The 22,965-nt window shown below is 34.3% G+C and overlaps 1 protein-coding gene across 1 annotated transcript; it reads right to left on the bottom strand.

The window, feature by feature from the left end:
• Positions 1-10,208: 10,208 nt before the first annotated feature.
• Positions 10,209-22,421, bottom strand: Smp_046890 (putative protein phosphatase 2C). The gene is made up of 6 exons (XM_018796010.1): positions 22,050-22,421; positions 20,837-21,016; positions 17,792-17,990; positions 15,300-15,423; positions 13,611-13,749; positions 10,209-10,869 (listed from the first exon to the last, which is right to left on the bottom strand). Exons 1-6 carry the CDS (start codon positions 22,276-22,278, stop codon positions 10,568-10,570), a joined length of 1,173 nt encoding a protein of 390 aa, XP_018650265.1. The 5' UTR covers positions 22,279-22,421; the 3' UTR covers positions 10,209-10,567.
• Positions 22,422-22,965: the final 544 nt, after the last annotated feature.

The raw sequence follows: 22,965 nt of genomic DNA, 5'->3' as shown, positions 1-22,965 counted from the left end.
AACCGTCCCCGATACTAGTCAGCATTGCGCGTCGTGGTAATCGGTGTTCAGACATGCATAACACGTGGCCCAACAATCTCAGTTGATGAAGATTCATGACCTTATCAACTGATTTACCATCATTCTCTAATACTTTGTGTCTAACCTCACTACTGCTTATCCCGTGATCCCAGCAGATGTGAGCAATATTTCTGATATATCTGTAATCAAATACTAGTAACTTACGAGTATCTTCTACTCGTTTCGCAGCCATAAAGTGGAAGAGAACAAACTGCTGCGCAGTATACTCGCCTCTTAATTGATAGACGGATGTTTCGTCTTCGTCACAGGTGACGTAAGTTGGCAAAAGCCAAACGAGCTTTTTGAATCCGTGCTGAGATTTCGTCAGACACCAACCCATTAGGTCTGATCAGACTTCCAAGACAAGTGAAGTTGTCGACACGTTCGACAACAGAAGACTCTGCACTTTGTCAGCGTCTTCACCAAACAGGACGATGTCATCGGCATATTCCAAGTTGATAAGTGGACCTCCTGATAGGAGATTAATCCCTGAAAATTCAGTTGACGAGAGTGTTATTTCCAGCAATATGTCTATAATGAAGTTAACCCGAAATTGGGATAGTGGACAGCCTTGTTGGACACTATTTGAGGTTGCAAGGTCAGATGACAGTTCGCCATAAGCTCTCACTCGACTAATAGTGTTCGTGTAAAGAGCCTTTACAAGGTTTATGTACTTCTGAAGTACACCTTTCAATGACAGACACTGCCACAGAACCTCTCGGTCTACAGAGTCAAATGCTCCTTTCAAGTCCAGAAAAACTGTCATTGTCGGACGCCGATAAGCGTGTCTGTGCTCTAAAACTTGACGAATGGTGAATATGTGGTCGATACAGCTACGACCAGGTCTGAAGCCAGCCTGATTTTCTCGTGTTTGCAGTCCACGAGTCTTAGTTAGGCGCCCGATAATTATTGAGGCTAGTACTTTAGATGCTATATTAGTCACAGCTTATCAAATAATTTAGAGGTTCAGTTAATATTTATGTAGTTGAAATCATGAGTCAATTGAAGCTAGACCACCATGGAAAACCTGGAATCAGTGGATGGCCGTTTTGTCCTAATGTGGGACTCCTCAGCAGTGCGCGCCCACGATACCGCCTAACGGGATTCGAACCCAGGAAATATGAGCCTCGCGCTCGAGCACTTAAACGATAAACCACTGAGCTGGCATCCAGAAGTGTTAATGTCTAACTTCAACCGATCCACGAAATTGAGCAATCATTCACCAATGTCTTCAGTGAGTTGATATCTCCCAACAGACTTGATTGAACTCCACTGGTTACTGCTTCTCACTAGAACTTCAGGAAATACCTCATGAAGCCAGTGCTTTCAGGTTTTCCATGGTGGTCTAGCTTCAATTGACTCATGATCTCAACTATATAAAATTACTAAAATCTCCACAGAACCCCCTTTCTGATAGCAAAATATTTGTTAACTTTTTTAAACAAGTATTTTAAGTACATGCCAATTAATCAGGCTGATAACTGGGATATTTTAATTGCAAAAAAATAGATCAAACGCTGAAATCTCAACAGATTGACATAAATATTGTAGATAGCTATGGTATTTCTTGCCAGATGTAAGTTTAATCAAAAAGAACTCATTATACAATTAAGAAATTACAGATTGTACATAACAGAAAAATGATTAACTTCAACCAATCCACGAAATTGAGCAACCGTTCACCAATTGTCTTCATTGAGTTGATATCTCACAACAGACCTGGTTTAACTCTACTGGTCACTGCTTCTCACTGGAACTCCAGGAAATACCTCGCGAGGCAGAATCGTGGATGCGCACTGCTGAGGAGTCCCATAATAGAACAAAACGGCCGCCCAGCGCTTCAAGGTTTTCCATGGTCGTCTAGCTTTAATTGACTGATGATCTCAACTATAAAAAAGAAATTACTAAAATCTCCACAAAACCCCCTCCTTATGTGCATCAGATACTTCACTACAGCCCATAAATTTTATCATGACACAAAGAAATGATAATAATTGATTATTGAATTGTGAATTAATTGATGCATATATTGTTGTTAATGTAACATATAATTTTATCATTTGAACAGATATATTTTCAAAACATGATGAAACAATCTATGTATGGAAGGAACTCTCTTCAATGAGTTCATTTTCAAAGATGTATAATTGTACAATTTTATTGACAAATTATTGGTCAATTTATGATTATACCGTTTGTTAGAATTCGATTAATTGTTACGAGAATTTTGACTACATCATTTTAAATAAACTAAGACTTCTTGAGAGAGGAAATTTACGATGAATGAGAAATATATAATTGATCAGATGAGAAGTGTAACTGTGTGTATCATTAAGTTCTAATGAAGATGTTTGAACGGTAATCAAGAAATCATGTTAGAGACAATCTCTTTCATAATATCAATAATAATAATAAAGTACAGTTAATTAGAATTATTGTATAAACGTATAAATAAGAACGAGGAAGAAAGGGAACACTAAAATAAAACTATGAATCCGGACCATAGTAAACAAACGGATCTGAAAAACTACTTTCGTAAGCATAACTCAAGTTTTAAATTATGGAGAGCCATAGATTTTGTGATATAAAGTAAGCTGAGGAGTATCTTCTGTGTTGATCTTTGTTAAGCCATGATGATAGATGTTACGAACGAGGCAAAAAAGTTACTGACGAATGACTTAAATACCTAACTCTGTAAGAGCAGATGAACTGGTAAACATACATTAAATATGTCAGTCTTGGCAACCTATCTTACACTTGAGGTAGTGTAGTGAACAGAACACTAGTTGGGACAGTCGAATGTATTTAAGCACAAATTACAGACTATCTCACTAAAATCTGATAACCATACAATGGTAAACAGTTAATTTGCAAAATAACAATCAATTGTCTCAATCTTGACTGTTCCTTCTGCAAATATCAGTCCATCTTCGATGATTATTATTTATGCATTTTCATACCGATTGCGCTTCGTCCCTGGTCTTTCCTCATCTATCTTCTGCCAAAATGCATTCTATGTCTGACCATCACCATATACTACTTATGTGTACATAAGTAGCCCACACCACAGTAGTATAGGGGGATCTTCATTAGAACTTAAGCATACACACAGACACACTTCTCATCTGATCAATTATATATTTCTCATGCATTGTAAATTTCTTCTCTCAATAACTCTTAGTTTATTTAAAATGATGTAGTCAAATTTTACGTGACAATTAATCGAATTCTAACAAACGGTATAATCATAAATTGACCAATAATTTGTCAATAAAATTGTACAATTATACATCTTTGAAAATGAACTCATTGAAGAGAATTCCTTCAATGCATAGATTGTCTTAAAATGTGTCTAATTATATTCAGATGTTATGGATATGGTACAGTACAAATTACGTGTTGGTCAAGCGAAGTGTTATTGAAGGTATTATCAATGACAGAGCACTTGGAAATTCGAACCGCAAAATTTCGTAAAAGATCAGTTTGGTATGAAACTACCGCTTGATAGAAAAAGGTTCTTTAATTTTATCATGTATTTCAAAGAAAAAAAATGTCCGAACTCTTGTAGAAAGGAGTCATCGTTTACTATTTATAGGTTACTAATCTACTCAAGTATAGAAGCTCCAATCAGGAAGGGATTGATGCTATTCCATGGATCCGAGAACACATAAATTAGACCTAAACGATTAGATTATCACAAAGTGGCTTTCCTTACCAAGGTTACTACAAAAATATTTTGGTTTTGTTTTAATTATTCGCTTACTTAAGTCGTTTTATTAAATTTAGCTCACTTTTCTTCACAAATCAGTAGTATCTAATAAACCGTAGAAAAATTAAAAAGCTTCGAACAAAGTCATTTTCTAATTGATGGTTCTCACAGTAGGACAAAATAGGTATACAACGCCGTGTAATTTTCTTGGCGTTCGTCAGCTTAAGTCAGTTTAGAAAACAATTTCCACTTTAGAAATATTATCCTACTGTAAATCAACTTAATGTAATCATTGAGGACTCATCTGTACAATACTCTGTTGATATCGAATATGATCGCTTCTCACCGATTTTTCATGTTGACGTTATTAGGTTCTAATGTTTTGAGATTTTATTAACTCATTCACCAAGTACCTGGCACTGAGTCACACTAAGTGTAAGGGCTAAATCAAAACAGAAGTATTACACCTTACAATGGTTGAAATCACTGAATTACTCAGTACATACATTTCTTATCCATATTTTATTGCGAAAAAATTACTAAACTCAGGCGTAAATTTATATACAACTAATAATTTCTCGGGATCACAAGCTTCAGAAGTCTACTGACTTATATTTTCTTACTGTTGTTATTTATCGGTAAGACATAGTTCTAACTTACTTAACTCAGAGATGTTCCTAGGAAATCTCTTAATCCATGATGAAGAGGGAGACAGACTATTGTGAGATAAGCGCGGTATCGATGAATATTGCCAAGAACGAAATCTAGATCTCATTAATATTCACTTATTTATCTCAAGCAACACAACATGAAATAAACTTTGTTATTTATAGGAAAGAAATTTCTTCAACGATTATTGTCTTTCACTGGAACAATAAGTTACAGCGAATTTGTAGAAGTGGAACGCTATAACAATTACTATGCATTCTGTAACTAATTTGAAATTTTGACTACTTATAGTTTCTAAGATCCTGATATTAACTCACCGGCATATTCAGACATTTGGTTTTCAGAAATAGAGAAATTGAAAGCCTTACACTGGATGATAAATAGTTATTGATACAATAAATAGAAATGCACCCGTAATGGTTTTGTGACTTATTTTCACTTCACATTCACTAATTGTTATTTTATTTTGACAATCAATACATAAAAAAGTAGCCCTAATCCCTTCATAACACCAAAAGCAGTTGGCCACTGTTCCTAGTTTTCAGAGTGTATTCAACTGGAATTTAGAAATCAATTCGATCACAGAATTATCAAGTAAACCGTTTTGATCAGGTTTATCATTTTATTAGTTAATCGTTCTGTCACGATAACTGTTGACCTCAATACCATTTTCGCTTAATGATATATACATGTATATATGTAATTAGAAGCCCTTTTGAGTCAAATACAAAATTGATCAATGGTAATCGATTTGAACTTGAAGAAATAAAAAAGCAACCTTAATCAGGACACATGTTATTCGCATGATTCAAAACGCTCAACATTTTCACTCATGAATAATGATGAATACAAACAAACCATTCAAGTCATAAAGTATTTGAATCAACAATTTTAAGTATCAATAAATTTGACTATTTAGCTGTAAAATAACGAAGAAACAAGACTGGGAGATAACACAAACCTGTTTCCTTATTAAGAAATAAAATATAGTAGAGAGATTTTTATGTCACTCATTAAAACTGATTTTTTTTCATACAATCTGACAAACCATGTGTTGAGAATGTTCAAGAATTAGTGGATCCTATGAAGAGATCCTGTTGTGACTTTACAAAGGCCGTCGCCAACTTGTTATGACATTATAAATAAACAAAGGACGTATGCTGATTCGCTATTGATTTTTATGTCCGGCTTTTATTTCCGTGAATTATCCACCAATGGAAATACGACCTTCCCGACCTTAACACTGTGATAAATCAATGACGTTCGATCAGTATGAGTAATCTGGCGTCCTTATTGGTCCTTTGTCGCCTAGCCCCTTCCACTTGAGCCCAGAACACCAATTGCAGCTTCTGCTACACGGATCGTTTATTTCAAGCACACTCGGTTTATATACCAGACAGACAGACCACATCACACCATAAAATAGAAAGTAATATTTGTACAAGATCAGGCCAAATGTGGCTGTGAACGTGGGAGACAGTAATCAATAGGCTGAGTATAATTTAGGAACAGTAAATCGTACAATAATAATCAATAGATCAAAATGAAGCTTATAATAAGATGAATATAGATATACACAATCTAGTTACTTAATAGTTAAACAATAAGAATATACATAGAATGATCTTCCATTCAAAGGTCCCGGAAGTTACCAAGACTTAAGTCGTCGCTATGATATAACAGATTCTACATGTTGTAAATCATGTATTTTTTTCTGAAATTTTTCCAACACCATATGTATAGTAATCTAAGGCGAACAAATAATATTTGAAGTAAACTATGCATCGGAGCTCTAAATTATTTCATCCAAAACAGTGCTCATATAAGATTTTATTTTAATACCAACTACAGATTCATCATTTCGATTTTCAGGGACGTTTGTTTGCATAACAACTAGCGATACTATGCTTTGGTTCTAATCGAAATAATTGCAGTAGGGCTCAAACTTTCAACCTGGTGATCGTAATTTAAGTGCTTTTACCGTCAGGCTACCACTAAGCTTATATTAGGAAAACATAAACACATATTTATTTCTGTGGATGTTTGGAAATCGTACCAACGGTCAATAAATAGTAGGAACTTTCAATGAACTTAGTTTAAGAAACAATGCACAACGCTAGTAATGTATTTGTAGGCTTTGTCATGATATTTAGCTATAAACAATGTGAAGGAGTTACTGTATGGTATTTTTCCAATCAAATAAAAGTTACCGACTCTGCCTTGCCGATAAACGTATTGTAACAACGAATGTGGTTCCTTGAAATTGTAAGGCTCTTATCGGATGAGTTGAAACCGGATACAATTTGTCTGATAGTATTGAGAATAAACCGTTTCCATGTCAAATAGTCAAGTCTTAATACTATCCTGAAGCATTCTATGCTAACAGCGGTTGACTCCTCACAGAAAAGTATCCCAAATCACCTACGTTTTCACTGAAAGTAAGGGTGAAAAAGAACTGAAAGGGAAAACGCTATAATTCTCTGATCCACAGACTTACATTAAAGGTTTTGGAATGCAGTTGTAATTATACAAAATTAAAAATTTTCCATGTTTGACTAAAGCAAGAACAATTAATGTATCAGAATAACAAGAATTCATCATAAAACTGTTCTCAAAACTGTTCATCATATTCTGCGGTTTCTTATCAACTGGTTACAACCTTAGCATAACAGTATTATTTATTAAAAATCAGTTTACATAATTTATATATCACAATGTCGGAAAAATCCTCATCAGTGAAGGTTAGTTGAAAAGAGCAATAAGTATGAAAGAACTATAACAGATATTTATTTGCTGAATAATGTTAATATTTATACGTTGAATATACGAATATTCTAGAATAAAAACCAAGTGTATAGAAACAAGATATTGTTATAGTTATGTAACCCTTGATACAAGATTGAGTAACCTAGCAGTAAATTAGACGCTCTTTGTCTAATAATTATCTTGGACTTCGGAATACCGATACCATAGCCACTGTCAAGCAGATGGCGTGCAATCGCACTGCTGAAAGTGTTGTTCTCTTAATCTCATCTCCTATAAAATGTGCTCAGGGGTGCGAACACTAACCCTCTTTTCTCTTCTTCCGATGTATATACTTTTGGACGTACATGTAAACTGGTGGACATAATTAGAGGTAACATAAAGCGGAAACTTGTTTACACAAACGGAATACGATTTATACAATCTTAGGACTGTGTCAAACCAACGACGTATCGACCGGTGTGAGCAGCCTAGCGTTTTTACTGGTCTTTTGTCCTTCTAGTCTTGCCAGTTTAGTACAGAACACCAATACCAGCTTCCACTATACGAATCATTAATTTTAAACATACCCGGTTTATATACAAGCCAAATGGACCACATCACATCATAAAATAGGAAATAAAACTTGTACATGATCAAGCCAAAAAGTTTCTGCGATCTTGGGAGACTGTAATTAATAAACTCAGTATAATTTAAGAATATTAAATTGTATCATAATAGTCTATTGGTCAAAATAAAGCTTATAACTAGAGGAATATAAATATACATAATCCAGTTACCGAATAGTTATACAATAGGAATATACGTACAGTATTAGTCCATAAATAGTTCTCAGAAGTTACCTATAATTTAATCTTTACTCAAATATAACAAATATCTTTGGTAAGAGTTGCATTAATTCATCTTTTGGTAGAGGGACTAGATGAGCCTATTGGAATTTTCTTTGCATGGTTTCTCCTAGTGGATTGCGGTAAATAATGATGATACATTAAAGGAAACAATGTATTTTTCAGAAACGTCAACTTTTTCTAGCATTTAAGTAAACTGAAAGGTGTCTTTTAAACTATGGACAGAAAAACTTTGAACAGATCGGTTCCAGATTACTGACTAACAAGAGGGCGAGCTTCTAAAACGAAGAATCAATCATTGATAATACTGGTCGGAGGGTTTTAAGTAGTTGATCAGAAACCGCGAAATATGATGAATTTATGTTATTCCATTACGTTAATGATTCTTGCTTAGTCGAATTTAACAATAGGAAAAATTGTATGGAATCTTAATTTTACTTACTATATAAACATGCTATTTAAGCTTTGTGTTCACATTCCTAATTTAATAAAACCGCCCATAATAAAAGGAATTCCCTTTATTTCTTAAAAAAGTCGATTTCCTCCGTGTGATTTATTGAACTGTGACAATCCATATTAAGAATTTAGCTCTTTCTCTTTTAACAATGATGAAATCAAACGTTCATCTTAGCTGACTAAAACAATATTCTACAGGATCATTAAAACTAGATATAATTTCCCTGATAAATATAAAATAAAACAAACAAATGCAGAAATTAGAGCGCCATAATAATAATATTCAGGTATAAAATTTCGTTGAACCGATGAAACAGAGAACCAATGAAATGGTTTTCAATCAAACAGAAGGTTCTTTTTTTTAAAAAATATGACATCATTTCATGTTTATCAGTTTCTATCAACCGGTATGAAGTTGTAGAAGATGAACGAATGTTACACATTACTTACTTACGCCTGTTACTCCCAATGGAGCATAGGCCACCCACCAGCATTCTCTAACCCACTCTGTCCTGGAACCTCCTTTCTAGTTCCATCCAGTTTTTGTCCATTCTTTTCATATTGGTCTCCATTTCTCGGCGTAATGTGTTCTTTGGTCTTCCTCTTCTCCTTTGGCCTTCAGGATTCCATGTGAAGGCTTGTCTTGTGACGCAGTTGGGTGATTTCTTCAATGTGTGTCCTATCCACTCCTAGCGCTTCTTCCTGATTTCTTCCTCCGCTGGAATCTGGTTTGTTATCTCCCAAAGTAGCTTGTTGTTGATAGTGTCTGGCCAACGGATCCGAAGTATTTTGCGTAGACAACTGTTAATAAGCACCTGTAACTTCTGGATGATGGCTTTCGTAGTTCTCCAGGTTTCCGCCCCATACAGTAGAAATGTATGCCAAGGTTACACATTGGTTATCCAATAATACTTATTTTCAATCAGTACTATTTTATTTAGTTAAAATTTTTGATGTATTCACTGCAAAATTTAATTCTCTCTGTAAAAATTTAGATTAACTACCGACTTCCTCGAAAATCACCAAACATAACTGATATAAGTTACACTACTTAATTCTGATTTTTGCAGATATTTATGTAGTTCCAAGATGATTATTATCATGGTGTAACTTTCATTAGAAAAGGATTGAATACGGAAAAATACCAGACATCTGTTTACTTCAAGTCTTGCCTTCCAACCGAATTTCACAAGATTATATTTTCGATTGTGTCTAGCAACGAAAATCAGGATACACTTCTCGTCCAATTTAAGACAACTCAATATTGATATCTACATTAGGATGTGAATCTAATTGATCATTATTAATATAGAAACTGGAATGAATTCATATCGAACTGAAATCGCCACACTTCACATCAATACAGTGACAACGAAAAAAAGCAAACGTGATATTATATCAACTATATTTTGAATCCAGTAGTTAGGTTGATTACATTTTCTATAGTATACAAATAACATGGAAAACGACAATGAAATAGCCTCCTAGTTACTTGAAAAGAGCACATATACATATGCACAACCATGAATTAATTCTACCCAATCAATTAAATTGATCATTTATAACAATCAGGAGAAGAGAAATTAAAAAAAACAATCAAAGCCATATAGTGTCCTCTATACACATAAATGTATCACTTATATACAATGAAATAAAACTGATAACAAACAAAAGGAAAAAGAATTTTGGAAAAAAAAACAAACCTTTTTTGACATAAAACAGGCATGATAAATATTATTTCTACGATTATACAAGATCATCTCTACGCATAAATCGATAGTCTCCTCTTCATAATAAACATATGGATTATTTGCCTTACTGTGAAAAGATAAAACACTTGTAAAAAAGAGAACAATGCGATAACAAGTGTTTGGCTAACTTCATTGGTTAAAATTATTTACAGTATATATGTGCAGTGTGTGTGTGTGTGAAAGAGAAAAAAGATATGGCTAAATAGTCAACTAGTTGAGTATTCTTAAACGGCATCTGACCATCTTAGTAGACAGTAGGACAAGATGAATCTAGTTACGATTTTGTTTTCAAATATAACTAGAAAATGGTATTAAGTACATGAATAAGTTCGAAATAATTTTGAAGAAAAAGAAGTAGCAGTAGTAGTATTATTTGAAGAAGTTGGTAATGTTGAAGAGGAAGAAGTGAATGAATGAAATTTATTATAGTTTAATTCAGAACATGATAAACTCCGATTCCGTTGAAAAAGTAAATGATGATGATGATGATGATGACGACGATGATGATGATGATTTAATGAGGATCGTGTTTCTTTTACGTGACTACTAGTTGGTGATGATTTCTCTTCAATAACTAAACCTAAAATGACGGTTATGTCACCAGGAACTCCACCTTCAAAAAATGACAAATGTAAAATGGTGGTTGAATGTTAATACAAATTTAAAATATAAAATAGATTTTAATAAATTAGATCCTCATCAGGCTTTACTCTAATATACAGTAATATTTATATGCATATACGAAATTACTAAACCAATCAACGCAGTTTATGAGTCAATGATAACAGTGGAATAGATTACATAACTAAACATAACAAGTGAAAAGTACAAATTGGTAGTGTGATGACAGGTGTACTAGTAGTGATAAGAATAATAAAGGCTTGAATCAATGTTACATAATGGGAAATAGGTTAATGATTAGAAAAATATAGACATTGAAATAACATTCATTAAAATTATAAGATTACGTTCAGGTAAGTGGACCGTGAAGCGAATATTTGAAAAAATAAGTAAATAATTGGTAGGAGGGGTTGAAGAAAAACAAACGAAGAAAGAGTATGGAAAATAAAATCATTTATTAAGGCCAAGGGAGAGATAAGGGTGTTACAAATTTCTTGGGTCGTTGGCTCGAATTGCTATAGCTTCTGCTATGTGTAAGAGACGAGATCGAACCACATAAGGGAAACTAGTAGGAATACGATAAATAACTTGAAATGACTTATAAGCAAAGATGGATAGTAGCTAGCAGTGTAATCCAGGACGCGCGTTCCATCCTATTTGCGACTCGTCAGCTGGATGTACTTGCATCTCAGAGTTGATGCTAGGCACTATCCATCTTTGCTTATAATGCTTGTTTGCTGTTTCATTTAACCAGTGGAGTGAGACAGGGTTTCGCTGTTTCAGCACTTTTCATCAACTTTGCCATCGATGATGTTCTGAAAAACAGCTCTGATGGATGTAGGTAATGTTGGTGTGGATTTTTTACATGGAGAACGACTTTTCAACCTTGAGTATGCGGTGACCAACAATAGGTTCGTACGCCATCTGTTTCCTCGGGATCCTGGAACCCATGTACACCATTGGTTCGGAATCAGGGTTTCCTAACTCCCCTAGATGGATCCTCCGAATCCACCAACCCGGTTAGAGAGCTGAACACTCGCTTTTCGTCCTCTTAATTTCGTAAACAACACCCCCGCTGCGAGAAGGTAGTGAGTAGGACTTCCCTAGTATTGGTTGTATGCACGTGGCCATGTGAGATCATTCAGAGAGAGAGAGAGAGAGAGCTGACACTCCCCATTCTCGGACATACTAGAACATTTGGGAACCCTAACTGAACTGTTTCTCCCATTATTATTATTATTATTATTATTATTATTATTATTCTCTCATACATTAATTTCTGTTCATTGTTCTTCTTTTGTTATTATACACACTTTATATTCCCTATCCATGAACAAACTCATTGTTATTGTGTGGCGCATATGTATTTTGTGCCCCTTTATACCAATGTTTATGTGTTCAAATACGTAATAAGACTATTAGACACCTGTATAACATTTAACTGTTCTATATTATGTAGCCAGACTTCTTCTTTGAATAGAAAGTGACAAACGTAGTTTATAAACCCAATCAAGAACTTTAGGTATGGATTACTTATTTGCATATGGTTTATGATTGGTAATCTGATCACATCATTTGTTAAATGCTTACACACAGTCAAAAACGTCAGAAGTGAGACAGTTACCCACCGATATTGGGCTATATCGAGAACTACTAACTGAAATTGGTAATGTGAACCATCAAATACTAGCTCATTAATCCAAAGGAAACATACATCACATGAAGCTCACAGAATTTGAGTCTGATCCTTGATGGGTTTGTAGGTGTATACTGTTGAGAAATTCTAATCTCAGCCAATCAAAAACAACATAGAAACTGGCACATTTGTGTGTTGGTTCAAAAACGAACTAATGCGTCGTATATTCGTCTTCTGGTTGATGGATGGACATCTTGCCTATATCGCAGGCGTTGCAAGTAGGCAAAAACCAACCGAACTTTCTGAGATCGGGTTCAAAAGTTCTAACCTAGACAAGACGGATGTTTTCAGTGTTTGCTGTTTCTTATTGGTTACTCATCAACTAAGGTTAGCTCGTGATGTAAACAATTACAAAATCTAACGAATCTCTACAACCATTCAATTAAACAAAAATGATTAACTTTAGAAGACAATCATATTTCACTGTTTCTATTTCAGGTACATAGGAAACATTATAACCAATTTTTTGAAAGGCGATCAGTGTTGACATACTTAAAAATAAAAACCATATGATGAACTGTCAAGAAGTCTATAATTGTCATGAAACTTGAGAAGAAAGGTTTCGAAATACTTGATCAAATATTTTAACATCAACTTTAATTGCTATGTGATCTATATTTACTTAATACATAGAAGTAGAATTATGAAGTAGGCTCCAAATGAAGTCTACCACGCAAAATATTTTACTCATTGTAAGGAAATGAAGAATAGACAGAATAACTGGGAGAACAGCAGTTGCACAAAGTACTCCTCAAGAAGTCATCATTAAAGTTTCTTACATGTTAACTGACTTCAAATCTGTGGAATAAGCATATCAAGCTTAGTCACTATAACGGAGAATATATAATACATATTATACACTCAGTTACCAATTTAACAAACATAAACTTGTGTACTCTCCCTTAAATCTAGACGTTAAGCCTGGTGATTGAGTCAAATTCCTTCAACTTCTAACGTGTATAAAAAAAGACCAACGAATAAATGGTAGAAAAAAATACACTTCAGTTTGATAGGAATAGAGATTAAGTCCAACTGACCTGCAATGTTTATACCGTAACGACGTGCTTCACTAGCGAATGGAGAAACGAAATCAGGAGCGAACGCCGCACTTCGAGCTTGCTCTACAAGACGTGTAGCACACTGTTTTAAACTATCAATTGTACAGTTTGGAAGTAACTGGAAAGTAGTAATAGAGAGAAAATAGAGTTGGAAAACAAGTCTATGATGTATCTATCTAAACGTTGACTTTCTATCCGACAAATAATCATAAAATAAATTTCCGGATTTTACACTGACTTCGACATACAATATAAATTTAAATATTATTCACATTGAGAGCTACTTAAGACATATACTAACAGCCTAAGGAAGAAGCTTCACTAACATCATAGCAACAATTGATGGAGGAAAACCGTGATAGTCAGTCGAGTGAAAAATTTCATTGAAAATCAGGTTCAAGATCTAAACTTAAATAAAATTCTAAAACCAGTTGATGTTATGTAGTTTGAATTTTTATTTTGTTGATGAACGTATATGATCTTGGTCTATCACCACAACAATGTCAAATAAATACCATACGATGGTAGTAATTGTTCAAAAGCAGCTGAAATAATGGCGGATCAACTGGAGCGACTCTCCTGCGATTAGTTTTGTTTACGGTTAATTTTGTCAAGCCCCTCAACTAACTCACTTTACAGACAGTACTCCAAGACCACTGTAAGGCTTGGATTTCAGATAATCCCTTAGATTTAGTTTATCAATCACCCTGATAACCATTATTAAATAAATCCCAACGGTGCAAGAATTCAGAAAGCAACAAGAAGCGGAGACTACAGTTTGTTATTGGACAGTACAGATAACAAAGTTACAGGTACATCGAGCAAATTGGAGCAAAAAGGCGGATGCGCACAAGCAAGCGAATACAGAGTCAAATCGAACCAAGGCGAAGCGAAGCAAGGCAAAGAGAGGCAATTAATAGGATTCGAGCACATATATATGGGAAGGAGAATGATTTATCAAGAGATATTGAAGTGATTAACATTTAAGGTAGAGTGAGAAATAGGTGTGTAGGTGTCACATGTGATCAAGCATACACATTTATACAAACTTGATATTGATCACAATAATGCAATGAAATAGACGAATTGTTACTGTTTGAATAACATTGTCTGTTAAATAAGTTCATTGAAGCACTCGACAAAATCACTCACAATCAAAATTAGTTGTAGGAGAGCTGCTATAACGGTATTGATTTCTGCTGATTTAGATTGGCCATAACTATATTTTTACATCCATTGATAGATTCACGCGATGGCCTGTAGCGGTACCGATAAAGGGTACCCCAGCCGAGTCTGTAGTCAAAGCCCTAATCGAGAATTGGATTCAATATAGAGTGCGACCAGCTATACACTTACACGTGACTCAACAAACCTTCTTGTAGAAGATTGAATAATCTAACTAGCAATCGGATCACAAGGGTTATAACCAATCTATAGAGGCAAGATATGGTAGTGTTTACACCAATAAAAAAAATTGATTAATATCCTAAAATTCCCTAAAAATCGGTCACAGCTTGTTATACTAAAAATACTCTATTTCCTTCCAATTAACTATACGAGTCTGGAAATTTCTGACGGTTTTTCAATACTTATGTGAAGACGAAATATCTCATTTATCTTCAAATGAAAAAGTTGATAATATCTTCCATACAAATACACACAGCTTACCTCAATGGTTTTTACCTCTTGCAATATCATTGACTCTGTCAAATTATCGAACAAGCCATCTGTGCCCACGATAATTATGTCACCTGGTTTGACTTCTACAGATGTTTGGGCAGCTTGATTAGGTCTATAAAATATTTTAATACATATAAGTTGATATGGAAATACTTAAATTATCAAAAGCATTGACAAATCAGTAATGACTATATATTAACTAAGAATGAGACAAGAAACAAATTTTGGGTAGGAAACCACCAAACTATTTAGGAATTATAATATCAATGATAGTGATAACCAAACATTGAATAGTTTTTTTTACATGATTAAAAAGACTTTCAGATCAAGCAAATACCGGATATTATTTTCGATCCCGTTAGGATTTTTGTATTGACAAATAAATAAGTTCATTTAGCAGTGGATCCCACTTTATTTACAATCACCAGTCGATAATAGTCAAATTGTTCACTATATATTTTATGGTTCTCGATAGTCATTTACGTTTCGAGACCATTCTAGTAGTTGGGAATATTTAACATCTACCAGAACCAAATGTATAGTTTAAAAAGGTTGCACAAGAACAAAATATTCTTGAACAATTGGATTCAACTGAGTCAAGTGATCAGTTTTTACCTCAAAAAACCTCTACGCAACGTTTTTCCCGCTTCCTTGATCATTATAGAAGAAGAACAAATGAGATTACAGAATAAAATAAACTCATACTTTATTTCGTCATGAAAACCAGGAAACCGACCAACATTCAAATATCACTCGACGCCAAGAGACAGTGCCTTAATTAATTTATAATCATGTTCATTTTTTTAAACTTCTGTATGTAAGCAAGTTTCTTATTTTATTGAAAAAGAATACAGTTGTAATTGTGTGATTGGTGGTTTAATCATTCTGACTGTAGTTTAACCGACAGATTATAAACGAATATAACGAGTCAGTAGATCTAGTCTTGTGAACAGTTATGGTGACATAAATAAATCAGTAATCTATTTAAAACATGTTGATAAAAAATCATAACTAGTAACTTATAACACATCCCAGTTTTTCTTATATTATATCTATGAATAGTCTAAAATATGATGACGGCTAGTGAAACAAAACATACCTTTGTAATTAAGTAAATTAGTCAACCTGTTAGTTTCCTGAACACGTCTATTGTACTTCAGCTATATATTGCTAGGTCATAGACTTCTTACTACTCGAATAACAATGGTCACTTGTTTTGGTGCACAAGTCGCTTTGATTCTTAACATATCAACTTGTTTGTACTTAACGTGAAGATGGGGTATATTATTGATTCATTGTATTTTACTAAACGTTTTTAATGATAATTAGACACCCGATTTACTAAATCGTAATCTTTACTTTACAATGGTCTACGAATATTAAACAAGGAACTTTATATGATATAATCGTCAGAACATGAAGTGCATGAAACTGGAAAATTTGAAAATACCTTTCTATGACAAATATGATTGTCTAGAAATGAGGTAAATATTCCTGATTTAGATGTTTCTAATAAATTTTCAAACCAAAACAGTGTTTGCTAGTATCCGAAAACTGAGTCCCAACTACTTTTTTAAATTGATAAATCAGTTTAAATATCCATACTAATCAAAAGATTCTCCATTTAAACAACCAGTTGTATTGTTCTCAATTTTTTTCAAAGTTTCAATCATGAATAGACTATCAACAATATTAATACACTATACCATGAAGTATGCAGAATACAACCTATGGTTTACAATTTCAACGGTAATGTGACATATATTCATCCAATATTTAGCTAACTAGACAAATTTATTTCCAAAGACTCGGTATGCTAGCATTGTAACTAAACTAAACTTAAAATGTTTCTTTTCATCCGCCGTAATTGAAGAAGAAAGCATAACTGTTGTACATATGGAGAACAGACCGATATATAATCACCATGTAGACATATTGGGACTGAACTCAATAACCAGATAAAAATTATCGATTGCCCACGTAGGCCTGTGAACCAAGGACGACTTTGAACTAAATCGGTTTTTGGAGGTTGATCTGCTGCCCAGCTACCTAAACTGAGTACTACAACCAGTAATCCAATATTCCACATGAACAATGGACAGTTAACTAGTATTCCCTCATTATTATCAATAACTGATATACCAAGAGATTGTCTTAAAAAACTTATTTCAGTCGACAATGCTAATCAAAATGAGGAACTACACCTGTCTACCAATCTTTTAAATGTAAAACTATGGTATCTTGGTCTGAGTATTTACTCTCAATTATCCCTTCAGTCTCGAACCCACGCAGAAAATAGACTATGTCACTCTAGATTGCTAGGTATTATTGTGAAAGTTTAGTTTATGGATTTCTACCCCAAAACTCTACATCATTTCTTGATTTTAATTACATTGAAAATTATGCAGTAAATATTATGTGCTTATTATTTAAATTAGGACTCAAATATTTAAAAATCAAAAATGTTATTATAAACCTACAAATCACAATGAAAACGTCTTGAGTGAAGCGTAGGTGGACAAGACAACTGGAATGGTGTATTAAATGAATGCTTCTGGTGGACTGAACGTTGAATCACATGTCCTTCGCGTATAACTAAATAGCCACTGTCACCTAGACTAGCGCCATAAACTCTATGTTCATTACGTTGTAATGAAACTATGCATAGGGTTGCGCTACCTATAATAATAATAATATTATTAATAATAATAACAATAATAATAATAATAGTATATGCACTCACTAAACTTAGATGTACAAGAGAATATGATGAACCAATGATACACAAGTGTTGATGTATCTTGAATAAACAACTTTTATTGGATTCCATAACGTTTCAAACACAAGAGAGCTACATATATGGTGTTTATGATATCAATACCATATATTGTTCATTTCATAACCCAATAGTTGAGAGGCGAATGTCAATCTTACTGACTGAGCTCTAAATGTACCTTGGGCCATTCAAGAAGTGACTTTTTCGCATACATCTAGTTCACTGAACCTTACAGAGGAGAAATTGTATTACATTTTATGTGAAGGCTGTCATTAATTATTATGCTATTTAAAATAGATTACACAGTTTTGTTTCAAATAAACGTCTTCAGTTTAACTATAAAATAAAACCTAGAGACAAAAAAGTTTCCGCATATATATACCAAAACAAAAATAAAAAACTATTAGCTAACGCTTTGATATCTGTGTTTATAACATTTTTAAAATTGAGTTTTTCGGAAGTAATCTAAATAGCAAGCATTTGAACAATACATATCGTACTCTGGCCTTAATTTTATCACATTCATAGCCTTCCATATGACTAATTATCATATACCTGCATATTATTGAGCATGTTAATGATTAGTCTACATCTTTTGTCTTTGAAGCCCATCTAAATTTAATTTCCGGAAGTTACGAACACGAAAATGAATACCTAGTATGATAGAAATAGGTGAGAGACGGACACCAGCACAAACGTACTCCAAGTTTATAAATGAACACAATCGCTTTAATTGATAACTACTTGCCCCTTTATGGGTGTTGTAAACGATCAATAATTAGGTCAATCGTAGATAACGAAGGACCTAATGTGACTGTTTTTCGGTTCAAGCTGCTGTATAATGTATCACAATAATCAGGTCAATTTACAAAATGAAAAGTGAAAATGAGTAGAAGAAACAACAACAGTTAAAATAGAAACTACACAAAAGAAATATAACGTAGCAAGAAAAAGCTAAGTAGTAGAATGAAAAGCATGGAATTAGACTGAAGATTTAATGGAAGATAATGAATAAATATATTTACGCTAGTGCAATTGATTTTGAGTCATTTCATCACAATAATATACAGAAATCACCATAGATACAGTGACTGAGACAGAAAAGGCAGAACAAAAATCTTTTGAAGCCAATAAGTACGTTCAAAGCTGCAGAATTGTTCATACATGAAAGACAGATTACTTCATTATAAATGACTAAACTTATATTCAAACAAACTAAAAATACACTGAATTTACGGCAATACTGCCTGAAAACCAGTTTAGACTTTTCAGTTACGAGTTGAAATCTTTCTCAACTACTTAATATTGGGCACTTATAATTGACTAATGATCATTGAATAATGTAGCATGGTTATCCATATGCTGGGTGAATTAAATAGTTGTCATAAACTCACAATCAGCCTACAAACATTCTAATTCGTTTAGGTAGGTCACGTTTTCGATCCAAAGTGGCCTAAAGCAGCAAATAAAGAATACAGCTCGTCAGTCAGTCAGCTACAATATGGGACCAGGCATATTTATGCATCGGTCCAAGTTGCCATAACATCATCAGCACAACAAGATGAACACCGAATTCATAGAAGTAGTTACTTCAGTGGTGGTAATATATAAAAGATGGATTATATATAAGGATATAGTACAGGAAGAAAAATGTGAAGCAATTTTAGTCTCATAGTTTAAGGGGAGACAGAGTGTATACACCTACGCCATTGTGATCCATTCTGAGCCATGTCACACAGTCTCCAGCCATTAGTTACGATAGTCACGCGGACCCCAACCAGGTAGTCTGAATATACCAACGTAGCTCAGACTATAAGTTAGTGACTTCAAGCACTGATGCCATGTTTTGGTTTGGCCTCCCCTAACTCTCTTTCAACCATCGCCAATACTAGTCAGCGTAGCGCGTCATGGTAATAGGTGTTCAGGCATACTTAACACGTGGCCAAACCATCTCAGTCGATGAAGATTCATGACCTCATCAACTGATTTACCATCATTTCCTAATACCCTGTGTCTAACCTCACCATTACTTACCCGATGATCCCAGCAGATGCGAGCAATATTTTTAAGGCATCTGTGGTCAAATACTAGTAACTTACGAGTATCTTCTACTCTTAATGGCCATGTTTCACAGCCGTAAAGTAGAACAGAGCAAACCGCTGCGCAGTATACTCATCCCTTAATTGATAGACGGATATCTCACATTTGCCATAGATGAAGTTGGTAAAGGTCAAACGAGCTTTTTGAATCCATGCACGGATTTCGTCAGACACCAACCCATTAAGGCTGATCAGATTTTCAAGATAAGTGAAGTTGTCGACGCATCCAACTACTTCACTCGCTATCCTTAGTTCATATGTTGACGCTCGCAGTTAACAACAAAACAGTTTCAAACAATACTTTCTATTAAATGTCCATTACGGAAATAGTTTTTTATATCATTTTAGTTGCGATAAAAACTTGGAATTACAATAAATTGTTTTTACTGATGAAAAATATCAGACCATAAATAAAGATATAAGTGGCCTAAAGTTGGAATAAAACCTTATCTTAAACTTTAGTCCAAGAAATTGAGTTAACCAAAGGCCATACGTCCAAAATTTTCAAAATTATTTGTACTTCTCAAAGTAACACAACGACAAGAGATAGCTAAGTGACTTTCTAATTCAAGGTATTTAGAGAGACTAAACTTGTTGTCAAAATAACAACGAAACATATGGAACAGACAACTATAAACGACTTATCATACCCAAAATAAGTTCCTTGGAATTTAGTACATCTTCATAGCATTGGGCAATTAAAACTTCTAGCTTGTCGGGAATAAAACGACCGGAATTTACAACACGCTCACAATTTTTCATAACTGCTCTAGAGAAACGACCAGGATCAACTCCGTATGACCGCCAACCACCAACACCATCAGCGACACCTGGTTAACACAAAACATAACACTTTGAGTGAAATAAAAACGATAGAGGATTTGAAGATAAAGTAGACTGGTAGGACAGTCTTATGCTTAGTACCCGAAATATACTTTGAGACTTGGGCAACAAAATATCTTCCACACCAAATACAATAGATGCACTTAAAAACTGGGCTTGTGATTCAATCCACTGCCAACAAGCTACAATCTGGTGTATTTTGATGCTTATTTAAGTAAGGCTCAAAATAAAAAGTGGGGAGAAAATGAGCGGAATTAAAAGTACAGAGAAAACTAAGACTTTAGATCGACCAAAGAAATTCAGGTACATTAATTATTTACACATTCCCACACAATATCTACTATGAATTGGCAGGGGCCAAAGCCAAAAGTGATGATGGGGTACAACAAACGAAAAGACCCAGAATCTGGAAAAATGAACGGTACACATCCCCGTTTCACCTACAAACGAAGAAGCGTGCATAACTTGAACAGCATCAGGTCCTACATTTCTTTATTTAAGTACCAAGTAGTTACAATGTAAAACTATATTTATGCACAAGTATTAAACAAACATTTAGTAAACCATCATAATGCGATCAAGATGTAACACGATATACTATTCAGTCTCTCTTCAGTATGGGATTTCCGGAAACTCTGAATATTCATTTAATGTTTATTACGTACCACACATGCTCAGAAAACATGTTACAATATTTAAAATAACTTTTGGTTACATTTTACGTTTACCTTAGTTACTGATGCGTTTTATGATGAAAAACTTGCATCCTAAATGAACGCGAGTAAACCGTTCAGATCCAATGGAAGCTTTGGAGGACTTGTATAGTCAGAACATATGTAGAAAACAAGGTAATACTTAGCTATTGAGGAGAGGACTGTCGATAATCTAAGTATATCCCTCGAATTAAGTTAGCCATCTTAGGGTCTATAAATAGTTGCTGAGAGAACTCTAAGACATAGTAAACTGTGCGCAAATGCTATAATATCCAGTTAAGTCGTTTGTTTAAACGACACGACTTACCTAAGACGTACGAACAATCTGTTACTGATAAGAAGCAAGCATCATCCCCGTAAACCCATTTTGGTGAAATTCTCGTTGAATATTTCGTGTGCTTATTGTCGTAACCGGCAACTGCAGTAAGAAGACACAACCTTACTCTCCTTAAAAATGCCTCGGAGTTATTATTACTTCCCCCAACTTTAGACACAGGACGAAATAGGGAACGAATTTGAGACATTAAACTGCTCATGACTGTATATCCATGAAATTGACTAGATTGTATTGTAGGTTGTTTTTTTGCTTAGATCGAAACAAGGTAAAACTGACAATAGTGATGAAGCTTTGCCGACGAACCACTCATCGTTTATGCAACAAGTTATTCATTTGCAGTGTGAAGGTCGCTACAAAACCATTATTAGCAACTAGTGAGCTAAAACGTAGCTGAAGGTCAAGTACTCTTCATTAGAGATAATTTTGTGTGGGATGTCTGAACCGTTTCTCAGTTGCCAAGACTCAAGTTTTAAGATCAATTTATCTATGATATCTTCAGGTGAATGCCTAATAAATACTAAAGCAAAGTTTGGAAACTAATTAAAAACAAACCACGTCTAGAATCCCTGTTGATAACAGTAACATGCATCAGTTACGATTGAAGCTCATGTGATAATTTTAGACATCTTTTTGCAAAAGACGAATCAGACTACCGGTTTTCTCAGTCCATTTAAGGTATCTCAATAGTCCGCGTGATATCAGTATTGGGTTGTTAAGATTGTCGAGTTTTTGATTGCGATCGTAAATCGATCAATTTTTATCACCACTGAAGACCTTAAAGCAGTGGAAGGCCGGTTCGTCTTGGTAGGGGATTCCTTAGCAACGCTCGTTCAAGATCTCGCGCACGGGTGTCGAATTCAGTACCTTCAGTCTCTCACGTGAACGC

Source organism: Schistosoma mansoni, chromosome 2 (assembly GCF_000237925.1).
Source record: "Schistosoma mansoni strain Puerto Rico chromosome 2, complete genome".
NCBI lineage: Eukaryota > Metazoa > Platyhelminthes > Trematoda > Strigeidida > Schistosomatidae > Schistosoma > Schistosoma mansoni.
Note: the sequence above shows the minus strand (reverse complement) of the source record. Positions and strands in the feature narration are given on the sequence as shown.